The 21,999-nt window shown below is 41.4% G+C and overlaps 1 protein-coding gene across 5 annotated transcripts in view; it reads left to right on the plus strand.

Moving 5' to 3' along the window:
* ANO6 (anoctamin 6) overlaps window positions 1-21,999 on the plus strand; it is a 217,735-nt gene that overhangs the window by 190,060 nt on the left and 5,676 nt on the right. For all 5 annotated transcript variants that reach the window (XM_060191443.1, XM_060191444.1, XM_060191447.1 and 2 more), the window contains 7 exons: window positions 3,429-3,506; window positions 6,046-6,271; window positions 7,733-7,902; window positions 8,106-8,203; window positions 9,247-9,377; window positions 13,497-13,702; window positions 19,104-21,224. In XM_060191443.1, the coding sequence (XP_060047426.1) occupies window positions 3,429-3,506; window positions 6,046-6,271; window positions 7,733-7,902; window positions 8,106-8,203; window positions 9,247-9,377; window positions 13,497-13,702; window positions 19,104-19,385 (1,191 nt within the window). In that variant the 3' untranslated portion in view covers window positions 19,386-21,224. The remainder of the gene's footprint in view (window positions 1-3,428; window positions 3,507-6,045; window positions 6,272-7,732; window positions 7,903-8,105; window positions 8,204-9,246; window positions 9,378-13,496; window positions 13,703-19,103; window positions 21,225-21,999) is intronic.

Consider the following 21,999-nt stretch of genomic DNA (forward strand, 5'->3'; position numbering starts at 1 on the left):
TTTTTTTTCTATTTTCTCACTTTATTGGAGGGTTGCCATTTTAGAGCATAGTTGTTCACACATGGGTACAATTTCTCAACTCCCTGTGAAAGGTGTCTGTAAAAACACTCTCACCCCCCAGTGTAGGGATTTTTCTGCCATCCTGTACCAGGACTCCAAGGCCTCGTCACCCCCTCCATCTATCTGGACTAACCTCTCCTTTATCTTGCCATAATTCGGAGTCACTGCTCCACCTCCTCGCTGGGAGATGCACAGAATTGTAGGACGCCTCTCAAAGTCAAAGCTAGGCAGGAGAGATGTCTGTCAAAGTTCAGCTGTGTGCAGATACTATCTGCCAGGCGTTTTATATAATGTAAGGTTATATAATGTAAACAGCTACTGAGGTTGCAAAAATAATATGTATGTGTTTACATATGCACATAGATTCATCCATGTGTGTGTAAATATTTGAGAACAAGGGTCAGGTGGTAGCACAGCGGGTTAAGCGCAGGTGGCTCAAAGCGCAAGGACCAGCATAAGGATCACGGTTCGAACCCCTGGCTCCCCATCTGTAGGGGAGTCACTTCACAGGGGGTGAAGCAGGTCTGCAGGTGTCTACCTTTCTCTCCCCCTCTCTCTTCCTCTCCTCTCTCCATTTCTTTCTGTCCTATCCAACAACGATGACATCATCAACAACAATAATAACTACAACAAGGGCAACAAATTGAGAAGGGAGGAGGAGAGAGACCTGCAGCCCTGCTTCACAGCTTGTGGAGCTTTTTCCCTGCAGGAGGGGACCAGGGGACTTCAACCCAGGGCCTTGCACACCATCAAGTGTGCACTTAACTAGGTACGCCACCACCTAGCCCTCATTATTGCTTCTTTCCAACAACATAGGCGATTTAGAACTGATTGTAGTAGCAGTCATTAGCATAAGGACAGTGGGTTCTAAATACAAATATCTCTTGAAAAGAAAATGCTCTCACTTGGGGCCAGGCAGTAACGCACCAGCTCCACTTTGCAAGTGGTGAAGCAGGTCTGCAGATGTCTGTCTTTCTCTCCTCCTCTCTGCCTTCTCCTCCTCTATTTCTCTGTGTCCTATCCAACAACAGTAACAACAGCAACAACAATGGGAAAAAGATGGCTGCCAGGAGCAGTAGATTCATAATTCAGGCACCAAGCCCTAGCGATAACCCTGGAGGCAAAAACAAAAAGAAAATGCTCTCATCAAAAGCATTTGGAATGATCCAGAGTGATCAATTTTATAGATTGAATCACAGATTTATAGACGGTTGATAGTGAAGAAGGAAGCTGTTGAGCCCCCTCATGTGATCAATGAAAGTGTTGTTACCAACAAAAGGTGGCAGTTGTCTTTTGCCTAGTAACAAGTTTCAGATGATCCCTATTATGAATTGTTCTCACTATTTACTAGGAGAGACTAGGTCAGAGCATGTGTTGCGGAAAGCATGTACATCTAGGTCAGAAGCTGAAATTCAGATACAATTAGACATTCATAATATCTCTTGAGGACTGGAAAACAAATGCTTACAATGACAGAAAGACAGTGTGGTGATTGAAAACTGCCAGTTATGAATTTTATTATTTTTTACGATTTATTCATGAGAAAGAGAGGGAGTAAGAAAGAACCAGAGCATCACCCTGGCACATATGATGCCAGGAATCGAACTCAGGGCCTCACTCAAGTTTAAGGTTAGGGTTTTAAGGGTTAAGGGCTTAGGCTTATGTATCTAATGCTTTATCTACTGTGCCCCCATTATAAATTTTAAATTGCTGATAATTAAGTTTCTCATGAAACATTGCCTGCTAAAACACTAAAGATGAAAGTTAACTTTTTTTCAGCTTTTTCCCTCATTTTGTTTGTTGCTAATACACTACTATGGTCAAAGAGACCAACAGCTGTTAGTGGTATCTTGGAGCCAGAACTGCCTGGGTTCTGATTTCAGCCCAGAAACTCACTAAGTAAATGATTTTGGCCAAGATGTTTAGCTCCTCTGTACTGTAATTTGCTTAACTATGAAATGGGAATAATAGAGTCACTCCTGCAAATTACTACAATCAGGACTGTGTTAACATGTAAAACTGCTTCCTACCTCGCACAAAGTAAATGCCATGTATTTGTAGCAATTACTAATGTGATAGCTTCTCTAATAATCCTGGGAAATCTTGATAGATGTTTGTTTTTTTCTTTAATATTTATTTATTTATTTTCCCTTTCATTGCCCTTGTTTTTTATTGTTGTAGTTATTATTGCTGTTGTTGTTGATGTCATCGTTGTTGGATAGGACAGAAAGAAATGGAGGGGAGAGGAAGACAGAGAGGGGGAGAGAAAGACACCTGCAGACCTGCTTCACCGCCTGTGAAGCGACTCCCCTGCAGGTGGGGAGCTGGGGGTTCGAACCGGGATCCTTATGCAGGTCCTTGTGCTTAGCGCCACATGCGCTTAACCCACTGCACCACCACCTGACTCCCGTTTGTTTTTTTCTTAACATTTTAAATAGAGGATTTAAAAAAAAAAACAAAGTAAAAATTTATAGTTACACCAAAAGTAATACATAAAGCTAAGCCAAGAAATACACCCTGAATATCTAGTATCTGCAGACAAATTTGAAACATTTTTTTTTCTCAAAAGGAAATGAAGAGGGGAGAGGGGGAAATGGGAGGAGAGAGATAATACACCTGCAGCACTGCTTCACTGCTCAAGTTGAGCTGCCCCGTTGGAGGCAGGGACTAAGGCCTTGAATCCTGGTTCTTGTACATGGTAACATGTGCACTCTATCAGGTACACCACTGCCTGGCTCCGACAGCTGTGAAATTTTTTGTCTTGTACAGTTCCTAGAATTGGCGATAAGCTCAGCAGTATAGCATTACAACTTGACATTGTCAGATGCCCAGCCCCTCAGCTCAACTCATTAGCAGATAGTATTATTCAGGCTTGAGTTTGAAATTATTAACACACACTGTGAAATCATATGTAAGAAGACTATGTTTGAAAAATAATTGTTTAAAAAAAGGGGGAGTCGGGCAGTGGCGCATCAGGTTAAGCGCACATCGTGCAAAGCATAAGGACTGGCATAAGGATCCCGGTTCAAGCCTCCGGCTCCCCACCTGTGGGGGAGTCGCTTCACAAGTGGTGAAGCAGGTCTGCAGGTATCTGTCTTTCTCTCCCCCTCTCTGTCTTCCCCATCTCTCTCCATTTCTCTCTGTCCTATCCAATAACAGCGACATCAATAACCACAACAATGTTAAACAACAACAGCAACAAAAGGGAAAATAAATAAAAAGAAATATTAAAAGAAATATAAAAAAAGTGGGAGAAGGTTATAAATTAAGCCTAGGTTTTACTGACAGCAGAAAAAGAAACAATTTTATTGTGATAATCCATTAACTACACTTTTTTTTTGGTTGTTATTGTTGTTGTTTTAAATTAGGAAGAAGAGCGTGTCCCCTTTACTACCTGGGGGAAATGTATACGTATCACCCTCTGTGCCAGTGCTGTCTTTTTCTGGGTAAGAGTCTGTCATAAGTACTTTAACCTGTGGTTTGGAATGTCCAGAAAATGAATGGGTGAGTCTGGAAACTGTGTAGCCTCACAGAGAATTGTATCCATAAAGCTGCTTGGTCCCCACAAAGGGAAGCCTCCAGATTGCAGCATCGCTGCTCACAGTGCTGCTTCTGTTTCCTTCCACTTCATTCAAATCAAGTCAATGGCTTAAAATTTTTCAGTTTCGTAGAAGGAGATTAAGCGGGCAGCCTTCAGAATGCTGAGATGGTCCACAGCAACCACTAAGGTAAAATACAGAGGAAGAGCTGCAACAGGGAAAGTAACAGAAGCTATTAAAGAAAAAAGGTCTGCTATCTGCAGTTCCTTTAGGAATAAGCAAATCAAAGTAATTTTACATACTAATTTTAGCTTTTCTTTATTCCTACAATAACCATAATATGCTTACATGTCACAAGGTATTCCTGTGGACATACTTTTTCACGATTCTACAATATTTACTGTGTGAAATATAATATGGGAAGTTAGAAGTAGGACATACATACATATCATACATCAGATCTATAAAAGCTATGTAAGAAACATTGTAACTAAATTTTCACCTTCTCTTACCGCTTTACAATACTTCTGACGAAAAGCCCCCAGTCCCCACCTGCAGGGGGAAAGCTTCATGAGCAGTGAATCAGTGTTGTGGATGGCTCTCTCCTGCTCCCTGTCAATCCTATCAAAGAAAAGACCAAAAAAAAAAAAAAAGAGGGAGTGTGCCTCATGCAGGCACCAAGCCCCATCAATAACCCTGGTGGCAAAAAAAAAAAAAAATTGTAAAGCAAAGGGAAGAGGCACCATATAGAGGTTAGCGTCTCAGTGGGTCTCGAGCTAGCTCAGTTCCTTTCCTAGCAGTTGCTTACTGTAGGATGAGTCATTGAGTCTCAGTGCTCAGTGTACCTCCACCAACCCATCTGTACAAGAGAGAGAGAGAATACTAAACTTGTGAAGCTGTTGTGAGCATTTACAAGTATGTATGCGAAAGTAGATGACTTTTAAGCAATCTCACGTAATAAAGAATTTTGTCAACTATTACGTAATAATAGGAGAAAAAATGTGGAGATTTTTTAAAATTTTTAATAAATACTATTTGAATGGCCTATACATATTTTGCTGAGACTTGGTATAACTTCCCTAATACATTTTTTTCCAGCCCTGACAAATTTTCACATACACTCTCACACATCTTATTCCTTTCATAAGTAGTAAGGCTTAACTGTGAAGAATAGAAGATAATGAGAGAGATTACAGATGGAGATATAATGTCTTCTTTCCAAACGGATGGCTTAGGAAGCAAGAAAAACATTGTGTTAACCCTTTGGTTTCTGTACTCAGAACTAATTATTAACTTTTATAATTTTTGCCTGAGCCTGATAGTTAGCATGTGGGTGGACAAAAAGTATTGTGTGGGAAGATGGTGTCAGAGTTGAGAATAGGCCTAAAAAGCTGGATTAGGGCAGAGAGTAACTCCCAGATATAAGAGTATATAAATAAAATCAAGAGTAGCTCAGGTTCTCAAGACTATCCAGGCATGTGATTCCACTATCTTTTGGCTCCACAACCATCATGCATGGTGAATATTGTTTTTCATTTGTAAAATGGAAGCTGACTACCTCTACATTCCCATTGTACCCAGAAGTGGGGGAAAAAAAAAAGATGATAACTGTCAACTCTAGTGATGTCACCCAGGGCCCATGTCTATTCATATTCAGCATAGGAGCCTGTGTAACCTCTGAGTCCCTGTGAATTTGAGCTCACAGTCCATGGTCACAACTAGGAACATTCTAGACTGCACTCATTTCAGGACCAGTCTTTCTCAAGTGGCAGAGTAGGTTGACCCAGCCTCCCTTCAGAAAGTGGGATAGTCCCTACCATTGCTGCTGTACAGTGAGAGCAAGGTCCTGGAGAGGCCTGCAGGAGGGCTTATGATGACATTCCTGATGGAAGTGACCAGTGGTGGTGGAGAGAGGGATTTGATTTTTGGTTTTATTTATTTATTTTACTAAATTACATATCAGCAGGGGTTTAAATCCACTCCATTTCCACCACCAGAGTTCTGAATCTTTATTTCTTCCCACTGCAACTTCCATAGTTCCCCTAAGGTTGTAGACATGGGCCAACCATCATCTCTACAACTATCCATCCACATTTATACATAACTGCTCCTTTTTTTCCTGATCAATCAGAGAGGTCTTAGCCCATTATATCAATGTAGGAGTCTAAGGATTCCCTGACTAGGGTCTCAGATGATGGGATGGCTTGGAATTGACCCAAAAGGCCATCATTAAACTATGTCAGTCTCTTATCCTTACTGAGCTTTTGTAGTCCTTACTTTATCTGATGAGGTTAGACTTCAAGTGATTGAGGGAAATGGGGGGTGGTTTCCACCTCCTGAGACAGCAGAGACTGATAACACTTTTCCCCATGTACCTTGTCCTTGCAAGTTTAGAAATACAATCCTGGGTGAATCTCACACCGCTGTGTCTACTGTGTGCTTTCAGATCCTCCTGATCATCGCCTCAGTTATTGGAATCATTGTCTACAGACTCTCAGTGTTCATCGTCTTTTCCGCCAACCTGCCCAAGACCTTTAATGCAACAGACCCGATTCAGAAGTATCTGACGCCACAGACAGCCACGTCCATCACTGCATCCATCATCAGCTTCATCATCATCATGATTCTGAGCACTATCTACGAGAAAGTGGCAGTTATGATCACTAACTTCGGTGAGCTTCCACTCTACCATAACATACTTTCAGGGCCGGGCCAGGTATCAGTGCACCTGGTTGGGTGATGCATTGCAGTGTGCAAGGACCCAGGTTCATGCCCCTGCTCCCCCAGCTGCAGGAAAGAAGCTTTATAAGCAATGATGCAGGTTTCTCTCTCTCTCTCTCTCTCTCTCTCTCTCTCTCTCTCTCTATATATATATATATATATATATATATATATATATATATCCCCTTCCCCTCAATTTCTTTGTCCTATCAAATTAATTTTAAAAAAAAACCTTTCAGGAACTGGTGAAAGTAGAGATTCTATCATGTGTTTGTGTGTGTGTGTGTATACAGACATAATTAATTTTGAATGAGAGAGACAATAGCACTGCTCAGCTCTGGCTTATGGTGGTGCTGGGGATTGAATCTGGGACCATGGAGCCTCAGACATGCAAGGCTTTTACATCACCATTATGCTGTCTTTCCAGGCTGAGATTGCATCTTTTCAGCATTTTCAATTTCAGCATGTCACAGCTTTTTAGGCAATCCTACATACAGATGTATTTCCTTCAGCTTGTATAGGAAATGAATTATCTACAGTTCTGCATTAGTAAAAGGGCCAAGAACAAAGATAGTCATTATAATGTCCAAGCTCTGGGTAAACAGATCAGTGCTGAATAATATTTTCAATTACATTAGATCATGTACCCTACTGTTGAAAGCAAATAGTCTCTTTATTGCAAATAAGTGGAATAGGGTCATGGTTCCAGTGGCAAATAGGCGCCTCTGTTGCTGAGAAGACAAGTAATCACACTGTTACGTGTCTTCCCCCATGCTGCTCATATTAATACGACTCTATTTCCATCAGTCCCGGCTTTGGTAATAAGTGCTGCTTTTCTCTGGCTCATAAGCTACCCAGGCAGCTGCCTAGTGACCCAAGTTAAGTACTTCCCACACACTGTACATGCCTACGTCATCCTCAAATTGGTCAATTCCTGATTTTAGTCCTCAGCTACGAGGGTGACCTGTCTTGTCTTCCCCCAGACACATCCAAATAATTGCTCCTTGTGTTTGTTTTCATCAACAGGCCTGCCTGTCTGATTGCAATTCAGGAAGATGAGAGTATCATTTAGCAGGCTGTTCCAAAAAAAAAAAAAATTATTTTTTTTGTCAGCTTAGACATGAGAGGTATTTCTTGCTCACTTGTTAACATCATGCTTGTAAAAATTTTTAAAATAAGGGTTTTTTTTTTCTGTCTTGTGGGATATTGCATTCATAATGGGAAGAAACTCTTCTAACAATGTGTAAACTTGAAATTAACACAGTAGCTATATTAAGGAATTGGAACAGCTTAAATGGAAACAGTGTGAATTGTATTTTTTTAACATGTTAGCTCATGTATCAGTGCCTTTGATGAGGGTTTCAAAGCTATTTGCAGTTTTAAATCCTTGCTTTTCTTTGTTCTAACTACAGAACTCCCAAGGACCCAGACTGATTATGAGAACAGTCTAACCATGAAGATGTTCTTATTCCAATTTGTCAACTACTATTCTTCGTGTTTCTACATTGCATTCTTTAAGGGCAAATTTGTAGGTTATCCCGGAGACCCTGTCTATTGGCTGGGAAAGTACAGAAATGAAGAGGTGAGAATTTAGAATTGTATTCTCTTGATAATTTAAGTAGCTTCTTGTTTTCTCTCTGTTACCTAATGAACCATTTCTTCATGTTCTGTTCCTTAGGGTTTTCCCCCCTTAGCCTAAACAAAGAAACATGAGAAAAATAAAATTTATGACTATTTATTATGAGATGTATCTGAAACTTAAATGGGAATTTTTCACCATTTCAGTGTGACCCGGGTGGCTGCCTCCTTGAACTGACAACACAACTGATAATAATCATGGGAGGAAAAGCGATCTGGAATAACATCCAGGAGGTGTTACTTCCGTGAGTATTCCAGAGTGTCCTCTTAGGGGAGTGGAGGAGATAGAACAATCTGACTTCATTTGTTTGCACACCCATCTCTAAAATGAAGTAGTCTGAATATGCTTATTAAAGGCCTCCAGAAAGGCAAGGAAACAGCTCACCCAGGAAAACATACACTCATTATAAGCAGAGATCCAGTTTTAAGCCCCTAACATCAAGGGATGCTCCACGGAGGAGCAGGGCTATGATGTCTCTCCCCTGTCCTCCTCTCTCTTTTTAACTCTTTATTATCTTTATTTACTGGACAGAGACAGCCAGAAATAGAAGACTACAACACTGTTTTACCCACTCGCAAAGCCTTCCCCCTGCAGGTGGGGACTGGGGCCTCAAACCCTGGTCCTGGCACACTGTAATGCACACTCAGCCAGATACACCACCACTGGGCCCCTCCTCTGCCCTTCACCATTCATGAAGCTTTTCCCCTGAAGGTGGGGGCCAGGGCTTGAACCCAGCTCCTTATGCATGGTAGCATGGGCACTCCACCAAGTGCACCACCAACCAGCCCCTCTCGCCTCAAGGTCCATGCACAGTTGTCACAAAGGAGAAGAGTGCGTCCTTACTTACAGCTGAGTAGTAACCCACTCGTAATAAAACTTTGAGTCTCTCACATCTGTACTCCTCTTTGCCCTGTGCCAGTCCCAAAAGCTGCATGTGGCCCTTTCTTTAACTCCCCAGATACTGAACTGTGGTTCCTCACTGTGGAAATTTCTCTCTAATCCAAATTGGTTTCTCTGTGGGCTTTTCCCTGTATGCTGTGGCTTTGCCGCTATTGCAGAGGTGATGAGAAATAGACCTCACTAATGGCCCATCTTGACAGACACACATGCACACATTAGAATTATACCCAATAGCAAACCCCAGAAGACAAAAAGAGACAGTGGTGGTTGGACTCTGGTCCAGGGTTTCTTAGCAAGTCTGTATGTCTGTTCAGTGTGAGATGTTGATAAGATACTTGTGGCCTTGCTTTGATAAGGTTCTCATTTGCAATGTGATCTTTTTGGCAGCTGGGTTATGAATCTAATTGGACGGTGCCGCACAGTTTCAGGGACAGAAAAGACCACTCCCAGATGGGAACAGGACTACCATCTCCAGCCGATGGGCCGCCTGGGGTTATTTTATGAATACCTCGAAATGAGTAAGTCGTTAGTGACATTTTAGGTGATACTGAGTTATTTTGGAACATGTTTTACATTCCAAAAGCATCAACCATGGAACCAAATATCGAGCCTGTCGAAAAAAAGAGAAGCATAGATAACAGTTGTATCACCAGGAATTCAAATAAGGTGGTGGTGTGTATCTGTGTCACTGCTCATGTTGCACAACCTGCAGATTCGTCACCCACCCAGCAATGACATGGAATATTCAGGGAGGTTCATCTTTGCCACTAAGTCTCCGAGCACTCTAACCAGGTTGTTTTGAGAATGAACTCAGAGCTGCTGTTTGATGCTACTCAGCTTGGACTGGGGTCTGTTGGACCCCCCACTCGAGCTGTTAGAACAGAATCATCTAAGCAGGCCTGAGGGGGAGCAAGGTTGTAGAAGGCATACAGCTTGCTGACAGGTATCACAGCAGTAGTACACAGGACTTGCAGGCAAGAAATAGTCACAGCTTGCACCCTTCCCACCTCACTGCTGCTTCTGTCGGTATATCTATTTCCTCTGGCCAGGGGCGTCTGCCTGGATGCTTGAGTGGCCTCAGAAGCTTCTCAATGGTTTGAATCCTAAATTATTTTGCTGGTGTGGAATGGAAAGTTAGCACAGGTCTTCAGAATGTCTTTCTCCATTTGTGGCGTATTTTTATTTGGACTCTTTTGCTTTTGTGTTGAACTTGTAGAAACACTTTGGCTTCCTCCAGTGAGAAAAAGGTTTAGCCTACAATTTCATCAGTCAGTAAGACTTTGCAGCCTGGAATCTGACACAGATTTCATTTTGCTCTTGTCATGTTTCTTGAGCAAATTTGATAAGGACATAGCTGCAGAGTTTAGCATAGAAGCTCCATTTATTTATTTGCTGGGGCTTTTTTCCCCTACAGAGTATGCAGGGTATGTTATTCCAAAACTTGGGATTATAACTTTCTTGTTGGCATTATTATCAGCATTAATGATGGCATTCTAAGGCAGCATACCACTTGTTATTTTGGCATAGAAAATATGAAGAATAAGAAATCTCTTTTCTGTAGCTAATTTGCCATAAATATTGATGACACCAAGGGAAGAATTAATAAGACTTTTTAGACTCATTCTGCGAGAAAGGACAGAATAGAAACTTGTAAACCAGTTTTTTTGTAAAGACTTATTCAGTGGTTTTCCTATTATCCAAAGAACACCTAGTGAGTTAGGGAAATGTCATCAGCTTCTGATAATAGGCAGCTAGTTATTCTGTATTCCACACTTAAATTCTTTTGGTTTGTAGGAAGTGGAATTTCCAAGTCTTTTGAATTTCTTTTGCTCTGCTAAAATACAGTCCCTTTAATGATGGTCTCAACACCTCAGTTCCTCCTTTTGGTCTTTCTTCATGTTCATTAATGAGCCCACGGCAACTTTTTTAATCTGTCTCCTATTGCTTTAGAGTGACATTTTGACAGTCCCACTGGAAGCGTCTACCCTTACTCCCAGCACCCACTTCTGTCTCTCTTAAGACTCCACCTGCCTGAAATACCTTGGCCACCTTTTCTACCTGAGGAAACCATATTAAATCTCAGAAAAGGATCCTTTAACATTTTTCTTGTTTTTAGGATGTGTTTTATTTATCACGGGTGTGTGTGTGTGTGTGTGTGTGTGTGTGTGTGTGTGTGTGTGTGTGTGAGAGAGAGAGAGAGAGAGAGAGAGAGAGAGAGAGAGGCCCCAGAATTTGTGGCAGGGATTGAATAAGGAACCTCAGACATGAAAGTCTGGTACTCTATCACTTGAGCTGTCTCCCCATTTGCATCTTTCAACTATTCACACAGATTTGCTGGGCTTTTCTGTAACAGAACTTAGTCCTACCTTGATAGTGCACTTCCCTCTCCCTACCCTGACTGGTCCTGTAGGAAGAACCCCTAGGCCTTTGCATTTTCTAGTCCTTAGTGGGAGCACCACCACCCAGATGAATTCATTTAAGTGACTTGAGCTTGGCGTGTTGACACCTTGAGTTGTTGATTTTGCACTAGCATTGCCACAGCTCCCTTACTGACACCACCAAATCTGTTAAACATATATTTTGTTGTTGTCTGAGTGAAGTCTGTTCTTTTAATTTTACTTGAGTTCTACATTACCCATTGAGACTAGAGGAGTAATCTGGACTATTAACTAAAATCACCTTAGAGTACACAGTCCTCCCTTCTTGAGAACTCAGATTAGGATGTGAAGAAGAAGGGTCTTTCATTTTAAAAACCTGGGAGCCAGGCTGAAGAGATGGTACACTGCTCTGGGGGAAGCTCTTGTGCTGTGGCATCTCTTCTCTCTGATGATCAGAATGAAAAGGTCAGCCAGGAGCAGTGTGCTCAGGGAAGAAAATGAAAATCCATAGGATAGTATTCTGTGCACATCCCAGTCTCCAGGACTTGATGATGTCTTGTGAGTGGACAGGTACAACCATAGTGGTGTGCAGGAAAGTGATGAAGTGAGCATTGGATGTTATGTCAGCCTGACTGACCAATTCTCCCTCCATATCCAACTTCAGACCTGTGGATATTGAACAGTAGAACACTTTGAATGCACTAGTTCTGTTCCAGTTACTACAGGATCATAATAGACATTAATATCTCCTAGAGTTAGTCTCATCTTACACTTTTGAAGACTGTGCCTAATATGGATGTTTCTTGTGTGTTTATGTGTCTTCCTTGAAGAACTTGAGAATCACTTTTTAGCATTCCTAAATCTGCTTGTGATTATTACCAAAATTTGCAGTAGAATTCTAAATTATTCTTGGGAGGGAGAGAAATTTCTTTTGTCTCTGGATAAGCCCAGGCAAGAGCACAATATGTTCTACCATCAATTCATTCAATTTGTTTTTCCTTACTTTAAGTCAACTGTCATCGTAGTCCTAACATTTCTCACTGACTTGTAACTACTTTGTGCTTTTGTTATAAGTGATTTTTTTTTCTCCTTTTGATTTTTAACTGGATTACCAATATAGCTCTGATTTTTGGCTTCTCTTAAACAATGACTCCCACAGTATTGGACACACATTCCAACGGGGTGATTGTGAGCTTGCCTTTCAGTACATGAGAGTTGCCAGTTTGGCTCCATCCACCTCGTCATCTACTCCTTGCCTGGCCCCTGTAGGCACATGTGTTTGTGTAGGGCTAGGCGAGTCATTAATCTTGCCGATCACTTGAGCTGCTGTGCTGCTTCTGTGTCATCTATGGACCTTGACTTTCTACTTCCTGGTAAATCTTCCAGCTCCTCTTACCCTCCACAGTCTTGCATGTTGGAATCATCTCTGCCTTTGTCTAACTGAACATTCTCATCTGCAGTTTTCATTACATACCTTCCCTAGTTTAGCCTAAAGTCCTGCCAGATGGGAAGGGAAGATCTACAAATTGAAAGGTTTCTTTTAGATCTCTGACCGTATCATTTCAAATATCTACCTTCCTGGACCCCGTATTTCTGCTGCCTCATGTAGATTTCAGACAAGATGGAAACGCCTGTCATACTACCATTTGAATCTTGGCTTCTTTTAATATATACACTATAATACCTTCAAGATAAAAATTATAGCGGAAGGATTTTGACTGTGATGACGCCTGTATGCGCTTACACAGAGTACAAATGGGCTGCACTTGAAATTCACAAACTCATTGACCATCTTTTAATTTGTTTGTTTTGGCAGATTTCCTCCAAAATTATCCAACCATAGGCTTCAAAAGTATTTATCTCATTGTTTTACCTTATTAGATGTTCCTGCCATCTCCTTATTCTGTGTTTTAAATTATGAATCATCTTCCTCATGCTATAATTTCAGCACTGAGAATGGAAAATATACTTCTAGCAGCTCACATTTATTGTATGGAAATAACTGGAATACGAATTCTAGGTATAGGACTTCCAGTACTTGGGAAAGAAATAGGCTACCTATTAATCTTCCCGGTGATTTCAGATTTGTTCTTTTCTTTGGATTTGTTCAGTGTTGAACATTAAGTGATTACCATGGGTGTCTATTCTCTTTGGGATTGAGTGTGTTGTCTGTCTTCTCTTTCTATATAAGAGTAAAGGAAAATATGTTGTCCTTCCATCCATCCACTACTCCATGATGTGTGTCCATTCCATTGACAGTTATTCAGTTTGGGTTCGTCACCTTATTTGTGGCCTCTTTCCCACTGGCCCCTCTGTTGGCTCTGGTGAACAATATATTGGAAATAAGAGTGGACGCGTGGAAAATGACTACACAATATAGACGCATGGTACCTGAAAAAGCCCAAGACATCGGAGCATGGCAGCCCATCATGCAAGGAATAGCTATTCTGGCTGTGGTGACCAATGTGAGTAAACCTAGACTTCACAGGGCAAAGACCTTGGAAAGTCCAAAATTGCATTTGTATTCAAAGGTTCCCTGTTTTTTTTTTTTTTTTTTTTTTTTTTTTTGCTTTTTAAATGACAGGAAGATGCTGATACTATCATCCATGGAAATGACATCACTGTTACGACATCATGATTACTATGTAAAGTTAAATCGTTTCTAATTATTATTCTTGGTTACAAAGTTGAGACCTCTTACAGAGATCAGTTCTTTAGTATATATGCTGCCGAAGCGAGCACAAGAGATCAGTTATTTAAGAAGCATGCTTATGTTATTGATATTCATGTGCTCGGAGGTTTTATTCAGTAGAAATCTGGTAATAGTAAGTACTCTTTAAAATTCTCACATGATTTGAAAGACCTCTATCCGGTAATGCTTCTATTAGTTTTCCTTTTGTTGCCCCTGTTTTTTATTGTTATTGTAGTTATCATTATTGTTATTATTGATGCCGTCATTGTTAGATAGGACAGAGAGAAATAGAGAGGAGAGGGGAAGAGAAAGATAGACACACCTGCAGACCTGCTTCACCAGTTGTGAGACGACTCCCCTGCAGATGGGGAGCCGGGGGCTCAAACCAGGACCCTTATGCCGGTCCTTTGCTTCATACTATGTGTGCTTAACCTGCTGTGCTACCGCCCAACTCCCCAATAATACTTTTATAGTGTAGCCAGATATGTCCAAGTGCAAGGTTCCTAGAATAAGAGTTGTCATTCTATCTTCACTATAGGCTCCAATCTCTAAACTGTCTAAGGTATAAATAAAAACACTGTGCTCCCGTCCTTGTCCCCCACAGCAGAGAAGGAGATGGCCTTGAGGAATTTCTCAGCTCTACTCGATGTTGTCTTTGCAGCCCTGTGCCCCACAGTCATTCCAGCTATGAGAATCAGAGCAGAGTTGTTATGTCTAGATTAACAGATCAGTCTGTCTCCCATATTGCACAGACTATAGGGAGCTATCAAGCAGAGTGCTTCCCATGTTAACCCCACTAGAAATACCTTAAAAGCAGGGTGATTTTTACCCATGTGACACTGCAACTTTCATTCCTATGTATGGCCCTAATAAAATGGCTTCTCATTTTACATCAAGCCTGAGCCAGCAGCTCCTTTGAGTTAGGATCCTAAGAGGCAAGATGCTGAGCACTGCAGCTTTCTAGATGTATAATAGTGGGTGAGGCTTAGGGTAAATCCTTTCTATGTTTAAAATTCCCTACCACCTATCATAATAGTAGTCAGGAAAGCCAGTGAGTTAATGCGTTAGTGCAGAGAGCCTGGTTCCCATGGAACAGTAGCTGCTATCATTAACAGTGACTCTAGGACAACTTTGACAAGCATCTACACTAGAGGCATGAGAATTTATTTTTAATTATATATAAAATGGAAGTAGTGGCAAGACCATAGGATAAGAGGGGTGCAATTCGATATAACTCCCACCACCCGAACTCTGTATCCATTCCCTTCTCTTGAAAGCTTTCCTATTATTTTGTCCTTCTGTGAGTATGGACCCAGGATGATCATTATGGGGTGCAGAAGGTAGGAGGTCTGGCTTCTGTAATCGCTTCTCTGCTGAACGTGGGTGTTGGCAGGTTGATCCATACTCCCAGCCTGTCTTTTTCTTTCCCTAGTGGGGCAGGGCTCTGGGGACGCTGGGTTCATCTGTCCAGGGAAGTCAGGCTAGCATCATGGTAGCATCTGGACCTGGTGGATGAAAAAGAGTTAAGATATAAAGCAGAACAAATTATTGACTAATCATGAACCTAAAGGCAAGAATATTGCAGATGAAAATTTGGGGTCTCCATTTTGAAAAAAGCTAGTAGGTATATTCCAAGGGGCCCATAGCCTTACTAGTTTTTGTCTGGGGAGATGGTGTCATAGTTGGAAAAAAGGACTAGAAAGCTGGATCAAGGAAGAGAGTAGCTCCCAAATATGGGAAAAGTTTATAAATATTATTAACTGTAAACTCAATATATTTGATGTGAGGCCTATAGTCAGCACAAGAGTCTATGTGACCTCTGCATCCTGTGGTCATGGCTAGGAACATTCCAGGCTGCACTAATTTCAGGACCCATCATCGTCAGGTGATAAGTAGAGTATGTTATCCGGGCTCCCATAGGGGTCCATTATGTTGTTCCTGATGGAGATGACTAGTGACAGTGGTGTGACAGATCCACCATGTCTGTGTGGGAATCCCAGGCCTCCCTGACCAGGGCCCCAGGTGATGGGATGACCTGATAGTGACTAAAGAGTCATCATTAAAGTATGCAGTAGGCATGATAATTTCGTTGTGTCACTCACTATCCGAACCATGGGTACAGTTTTCTACAATGAAATAGGGTTTCTAGAAGCCAGCTGTTTACCTCCAAGAAGCTCCATTTATATGAATTGTATGCTTCTGTTTTCTGGAGAAAGTTGCAAGTCACACACAAAAGCAAACATTAGCTTAGGTTATGTCAGTTTCTATTTTCCAAAACCATGAGCCCCTTCACTATCCACATGCTACAGAATGAAGACTGATGTGCAGACACATGACAGTGAGGCCCTCCAACTTCCATAAGCATAAAAGCATGAATCTGTCATGTCCAATATGCTCTTCAACACTAAGCCAGGCTGAAAAGTGGACTTGCAAATAAATGCATTGGGGAGAAAAATCTCAAGGAAAAGGTTTGAAAACTCTAAAAAGGGTTTTAGTTTGACCTTAACCTAACCAGAAAATTGAATGGGCCCCTACTCCCCATTCCCTAAGCACTCTAGCTTGATTGTTTGAGCAGCCACAGCCGTGGCTCCATTCCATTAACCCGGATGGGGTATGGGTGTGTTTCCAGGGTTACTCTCTGCAAGTGAGTGCAAACACCCATAGGCTCACAGACGCCAGCTAGTTGGTACTACTGGTTCCTATAACTTGGGCATTTTATGTCCTAGGAAACCTGCTTATTTAACCATAAGTGTAAATTAGAATTAAGCATGTATATTTTCACCTACGTCATGTCTCCACAGTCTAATGTGCACAGATAAGGCTGAAATGTCCATGCTACAACTTTTTTTTTTTCCTCCAGGGTTATTGCTGGGCTCGGTGCCTGCACCATGAATCCACGGCTCCTGGAGGCCATTTTTCCCCCTTTTTGTTGCCCTAGTTGTTGCAGCCTCATTGCGGTTATTATTGCCATTGTTGACGTTGCTTTGTTGTTGGATAGGACAGAGAGAGAGGGGAGAGAAAGATAGACACCTGCAGACCTGCTTCACCGCCCATGAAGCGACTCCCCTGCAGGTGGGGAGCTGGGGGCTCGAACTGGGATCCTTACGCCGGTCCCTGCGCTTTGCGCCACGTGCACTTAACCCACTGCGCCACCGCCCGACTCCCCCATGCTACAACTTTTAACTGGAAGAAAAAAAGAGTATAGTCACACCAGGAGTGAGAATGTCCATCAAGGGAATTTGATTCTAAAATTGTTCATTTCAAAGCTGCTGCTTCAATAAATAAGCTGTCCTGACATTGTTGTGTCATGCCAGAGCAGCTGGGATTGAAGACCGGTTTTAATTTACTTTGATATAAATGGGAAATTGCCACTACTTGTACTCTTGCACCATGTCTCAGAGCAGCTCATCAAAAGACAACAGAATTATCTTCCTTATTGGGAAGATTCACCTGCACATTCTTAAAGACGTGCAAGTGACTCTATAAAAAACCAAAGTTAGTGAAATGGTAACAAGAACATTTAGTCTTCTGAAATCTATATTCTTGCTTTACCCCACCACCACCACCAGGCAGGCAGTTGTGCAAACATTTCATAGGAAATGACAGAGCTGGTTCTACTGTGAGAAACTGTGCAGTGAGAAAACCTCCCCCTACATTGTTTATCCTTCTTTGCTTGAGATCTTGTTTGTTGGCTTGTAGTCTCACTAAACCATTTGTTCTGGTGAATCCTATGGAAAATCCTATCGTCCAACAAACATGTCTGTTCTGCTTTAATGAATGACTGAATCATTAGCCTTTGTGGTGTAAAATACATACTGTCTACAAATAAGAGTGACACACTAGAGGGTTGAAAGCCCAAATTAAATGATTTCTAAGAAAATTCATGCTAGCTGCCTGCCAGACTTAAGACTGGCATGTGTCCTTTCATCTTTCAAAAGAATAGACTTAAACCCTAGATCTAATAAAATAGGCATCATCATTTGAAAGGGATGGCCTCACTGCAGTTCCTTGGTATCAACATTTTAGTAAAACTAACTTATTTATTTCCCTTTTTTGTTGCTGGGGAAGACAGATATGGGGAGAAAGATAGACACTGCAGACGGAGAGCCAGGGGCTCAAACCGGGATCCTTATGTTGGTCCTCGAGTTTCACGCCATGTGCGCTTAATCCGCTGCACTATAGCCCAGCTCCCTAAAATTAACTTTCTAAAGTGAGCATCAGGTCTCCCTAAAATTAACTTTCTAAAGTGAGCATCAGGTCTCAAGTTTTTATCTCTGGCTCTCCCTCTCTTGCTGTATAATCAAGCAGCATGAGTTCATATATTGTAGGGGGGAAATATCACTGTGAGGACTAGTATTTAATTAGATCAAGGAAAAGTTCGTGCAGTTTACATTCTATTTTTAGAAGGTAATTTAAAATAATTAGCATAAAATGGCTTTCTAAGAAATAAAGCCAAACTACTTATTTTTACACTGACTTCAGTAGTACTTATACAAAAGGGTGTTGGAAGTCTAAATTAAGAATTGTATTATATAAAACTTAAAGGCTAGAATAAATTCAATATGCAACCAACTCTTGAGTTATCAGTAATACCATAGTGTAATATTCTTTTTTATATTATTATTTTACAAGAGCTCAGCTCTGTCTTATGGCAGTGCTGGGGATTGATCCTGGGAGCTCAGGCTTAACAGTTATTCGCATAACCATTATGCTATCTTCTGTGTAATAGGTTTATTTTACGTCCAGGGTTATTGCTGGGACTCGGTGCCTGCACTATGAGTCCACTGCTCCTGGAGGCTTTTTTTTTTTTTTCTCTTTTGTTGCCATTGTTGTTGAATAGGACAGGGAAGACAGAGGAGGGGAGAGAAAGACACCTGCAGACCTGCTTTACCGCTTGTGAAGAACTGGGGTCTTTGTGCCATGTGTGCTTAACCTGCTGTGCTATAGCCCAGCCCCCTGTAATAGGTTTCTTATGGGCAGTAAGAATAATAACAGGCCACTTGTGGGTTTCTGAATAATCCTTTACCAAAAGAAAAGTGGCTATTGACAGAAAGGAACTAATTAAATTTGTTTAACTGAATTAAAAAGTCAGCGGATGAGCACATAGTTCTGGTTTAGCCACTGCTATAGAAGCTCTAACCTAATGCTCCCTCTTCCTGTTTGCTCCCACACAGGCCATGATCATTGCTTTCACGTCTGACATGATCCCCCGCCTGGTATATTACTGGTCCTTCTCTGTCCCTCCCTACGGAGACCACACTGACTTCACCATGGAGGGCTACATCAACAACACACTCTCCTACTTCAACATCGCGGACTTCAAAAACAAAACCAGGGCAGGAAACCCATACTCTGGGCTTGGCAACTACACCACATGCAGGCAAGTTCTGTTTACATGTCTGAAGATGCACTTTAAAGGGACCGTTATGAATGCATTTTTATGTATTATCAATTAAAACTGCTAGGAACATTTTCACCTTTTACCTAATAGGACAGAAAAAAGTTGAGAGGGGAGCAAGAGATGAAGGAACCGGCAGTATTGCTTTACCTTTCGGCAGGGTCTCCAGGGACTTGAACCCTGGTCCTTGTGTATATAATGCATATTCAACTGGGTATGCCACTACTTGGCCCCTTTTATTTAATTTTATTTTTGCCTCCAGGGTTATCGCTGGGACTCAGAGCCTGCACTACAAACCCACTGCTCCTGGAGGCCATTTTTTTCCCATTTTGTTGCCGGATAGGACAGAGATAAATCGAGAGAGGGGGAGAGAAAGACACCTGCAGACTTGCTGCACATGTGAAGCAAACCCCCTGCAAGTGGGGGCTTGAACCACCAGTCCTCGCGCTTCGCACCATATACACTTAACCCAATGCACTACCACCCACCCACCCACCCCCCCCCTTAGTTTTTTTCTGAGAGAGACCAAAGCATGGCTGGAGATTGAACCTGGGAGCTCAGGCATGAAAGTCTTTTGCGTACGCTCCCCTAGCTTTTATTTCAACCTACTTTTTAAAATATAGAAGTTAGAATTTTCCAAGCTTTCTTTTCAGAGATGAACCTTTTTTTTTTCCAGCCAAGAGCCATTTAGATAGTTATAACATCTTTCACAGGCCATACAAAATTATCATTTTTAAAATGAGCATGTAATGTTGTTATGAAAAAAGCTAAATTTATTGTATTTCAAGTACCACCTGTGGTCGCCTTGGCAGTACCAGATGATTCCTCTGGTCACATGTGACCCTAAGCTGAACTTGTCCCACTCCTGACTACAAAAAGACTGGGCCAGGAGGGGAAAGGAAATATTAGCAGCAAAGAACCTCTAACGCTTCCTAAAAGTAAGATCTTGTTACTCAGATACAACCTGCAGATAATGAATGACAACTCAACACTCACCTAACAAAGGAATCCAAAGACAAAAATATATATATGCAAACTGCCTAAGCTAGCACTATTCTCAAAAAGCATTCCTAAACTCTCCCCATGGATTTAAGTGGCTGCTAAAATCAACTCTGAATCATATACTGCAACTATATTACTAATTGACAGTTTGACTAGAGGACACTGAAGCTTTTTGTTTTTGTTCTTGGTTTTGCAATCTTAATCCTAAAGGAGGCTTGAAAATGTAAGCAACTTCTCAGAGCTTCACTGAATCAACGCCATAACCAAGGAACCAGAAATAAGCTCAAAATAAATATTTCCAAGTTACACCTAGTATATAGCCTCTTTAGAATCCCCACGGTTGAGTCAGCTCACTCTTACCTTATAGATAAGTCTAAAAAGTAATTCAGGTCTCCTAAGGCCAGTAGGTTACAGGCAGAAATTAGCCATGTGCTTGCTGAGGGACTTATACTCACAGAAGAAGTGCAATCTAAAATAAGGAAATCAGGGCCAGAGCATTACAACAGGAGGGAATGCTCTATATAAGACCCATAGCTGAGTGATAGCATCACACAGAGCTAGATTTGTGATTCTGGAAGTATGCATGTTTACATACTTTTGAGAAAGCAGTAATAAACCTGACAGTTTTAAGATGCATTTGTTTATTTTGACAGAAATGAGCTCCATCATTTTCCTAGTGAGCATTCAACAAAGGGTTACTGGTGTAGCTATTTCCCCTTTTAAAGGAGCCCGGGTTAAGCCATCTAGATTCAAAAAGTATCACCTAACAGACCTTTATTTTGTTTCCAGGTATCGGGACTTCAGGTATCCTCCTGGACACCCACAAGAGTACAAACACAACATCTACTACTGGCACGTGATTGCAGCGAAGTTGGCTTTCATCATTGTCATGGAGGTAGGAGAAGTCAATTGCACAAAAGCTAATAGAGCTATGTAGTGGCATTCCTGTTAGTACCCTTGAGGGGTTGCCACCTCTGCTTAAAATTTGCTGTTTCTCCTGCTGGAGAAATATTTGACCACCTTAGTATTATAGTCTGGGGCACCAGTCAACAATATTAGACATAAATTCTTGAAGAATACGATGTGTGATTGCTGTAATTGTTTTATTTATTTATGCTTTAGTAATTTTTTCATAATACAACTTAGAATTTTAAAGTTATTTTTCAGAACTGGTTGATTTTAGGGCTAGCACTATAAATTTGCAGTTGATCTGCTTTTTATACCAGTTTAATGATTATCAAATCCCAAAGTCTCAGAAGCTACTAGGAAACTTTGAAAAATATTTAAGTGGCCAGGTAATGGCATACAGACCCGGGTTCAAACTCCTGAGCCTCACGTGCAGGTGCCTCCAATATTAAAAAGTATATCTAAGTGGGAATGTTAGAAATATGGAGTTTTTATATATGAAAAATTACCCCTAACAACAACAATGGAACACACACTATTTTTTTTCTTTTTGCCTCCAGGGTTATCTCTGGGGCTCGGTGTCTGCACCACAAACCCACTGCTCCTGGAGGCCATTTTTATGTCCTTGCTGTTATTGGACAGGACAGAAAGATAGACACCTGCTTCATTTGTGAAGTGACTGTCACACACCCTCTGTTGAGCTGGGGTATCGAACTGGGATACTTATGGGGTTGTTGGGTGGGTTTCACACTTTTATAGCAACA

Source organism: Erinaceus europaeus, chromosome 5 (assembly GCF_950295315.1).
Source record: "Erinaceus europaeus chromosome 5, mEriEur2.1, whole genome shotgun sequence".
NCBI lineage: Eukaryota > Metazoa > Chordata > Mammalia > Eulipotyphla > Erinaceidae > Erinaceus > Erinaceus europaeus.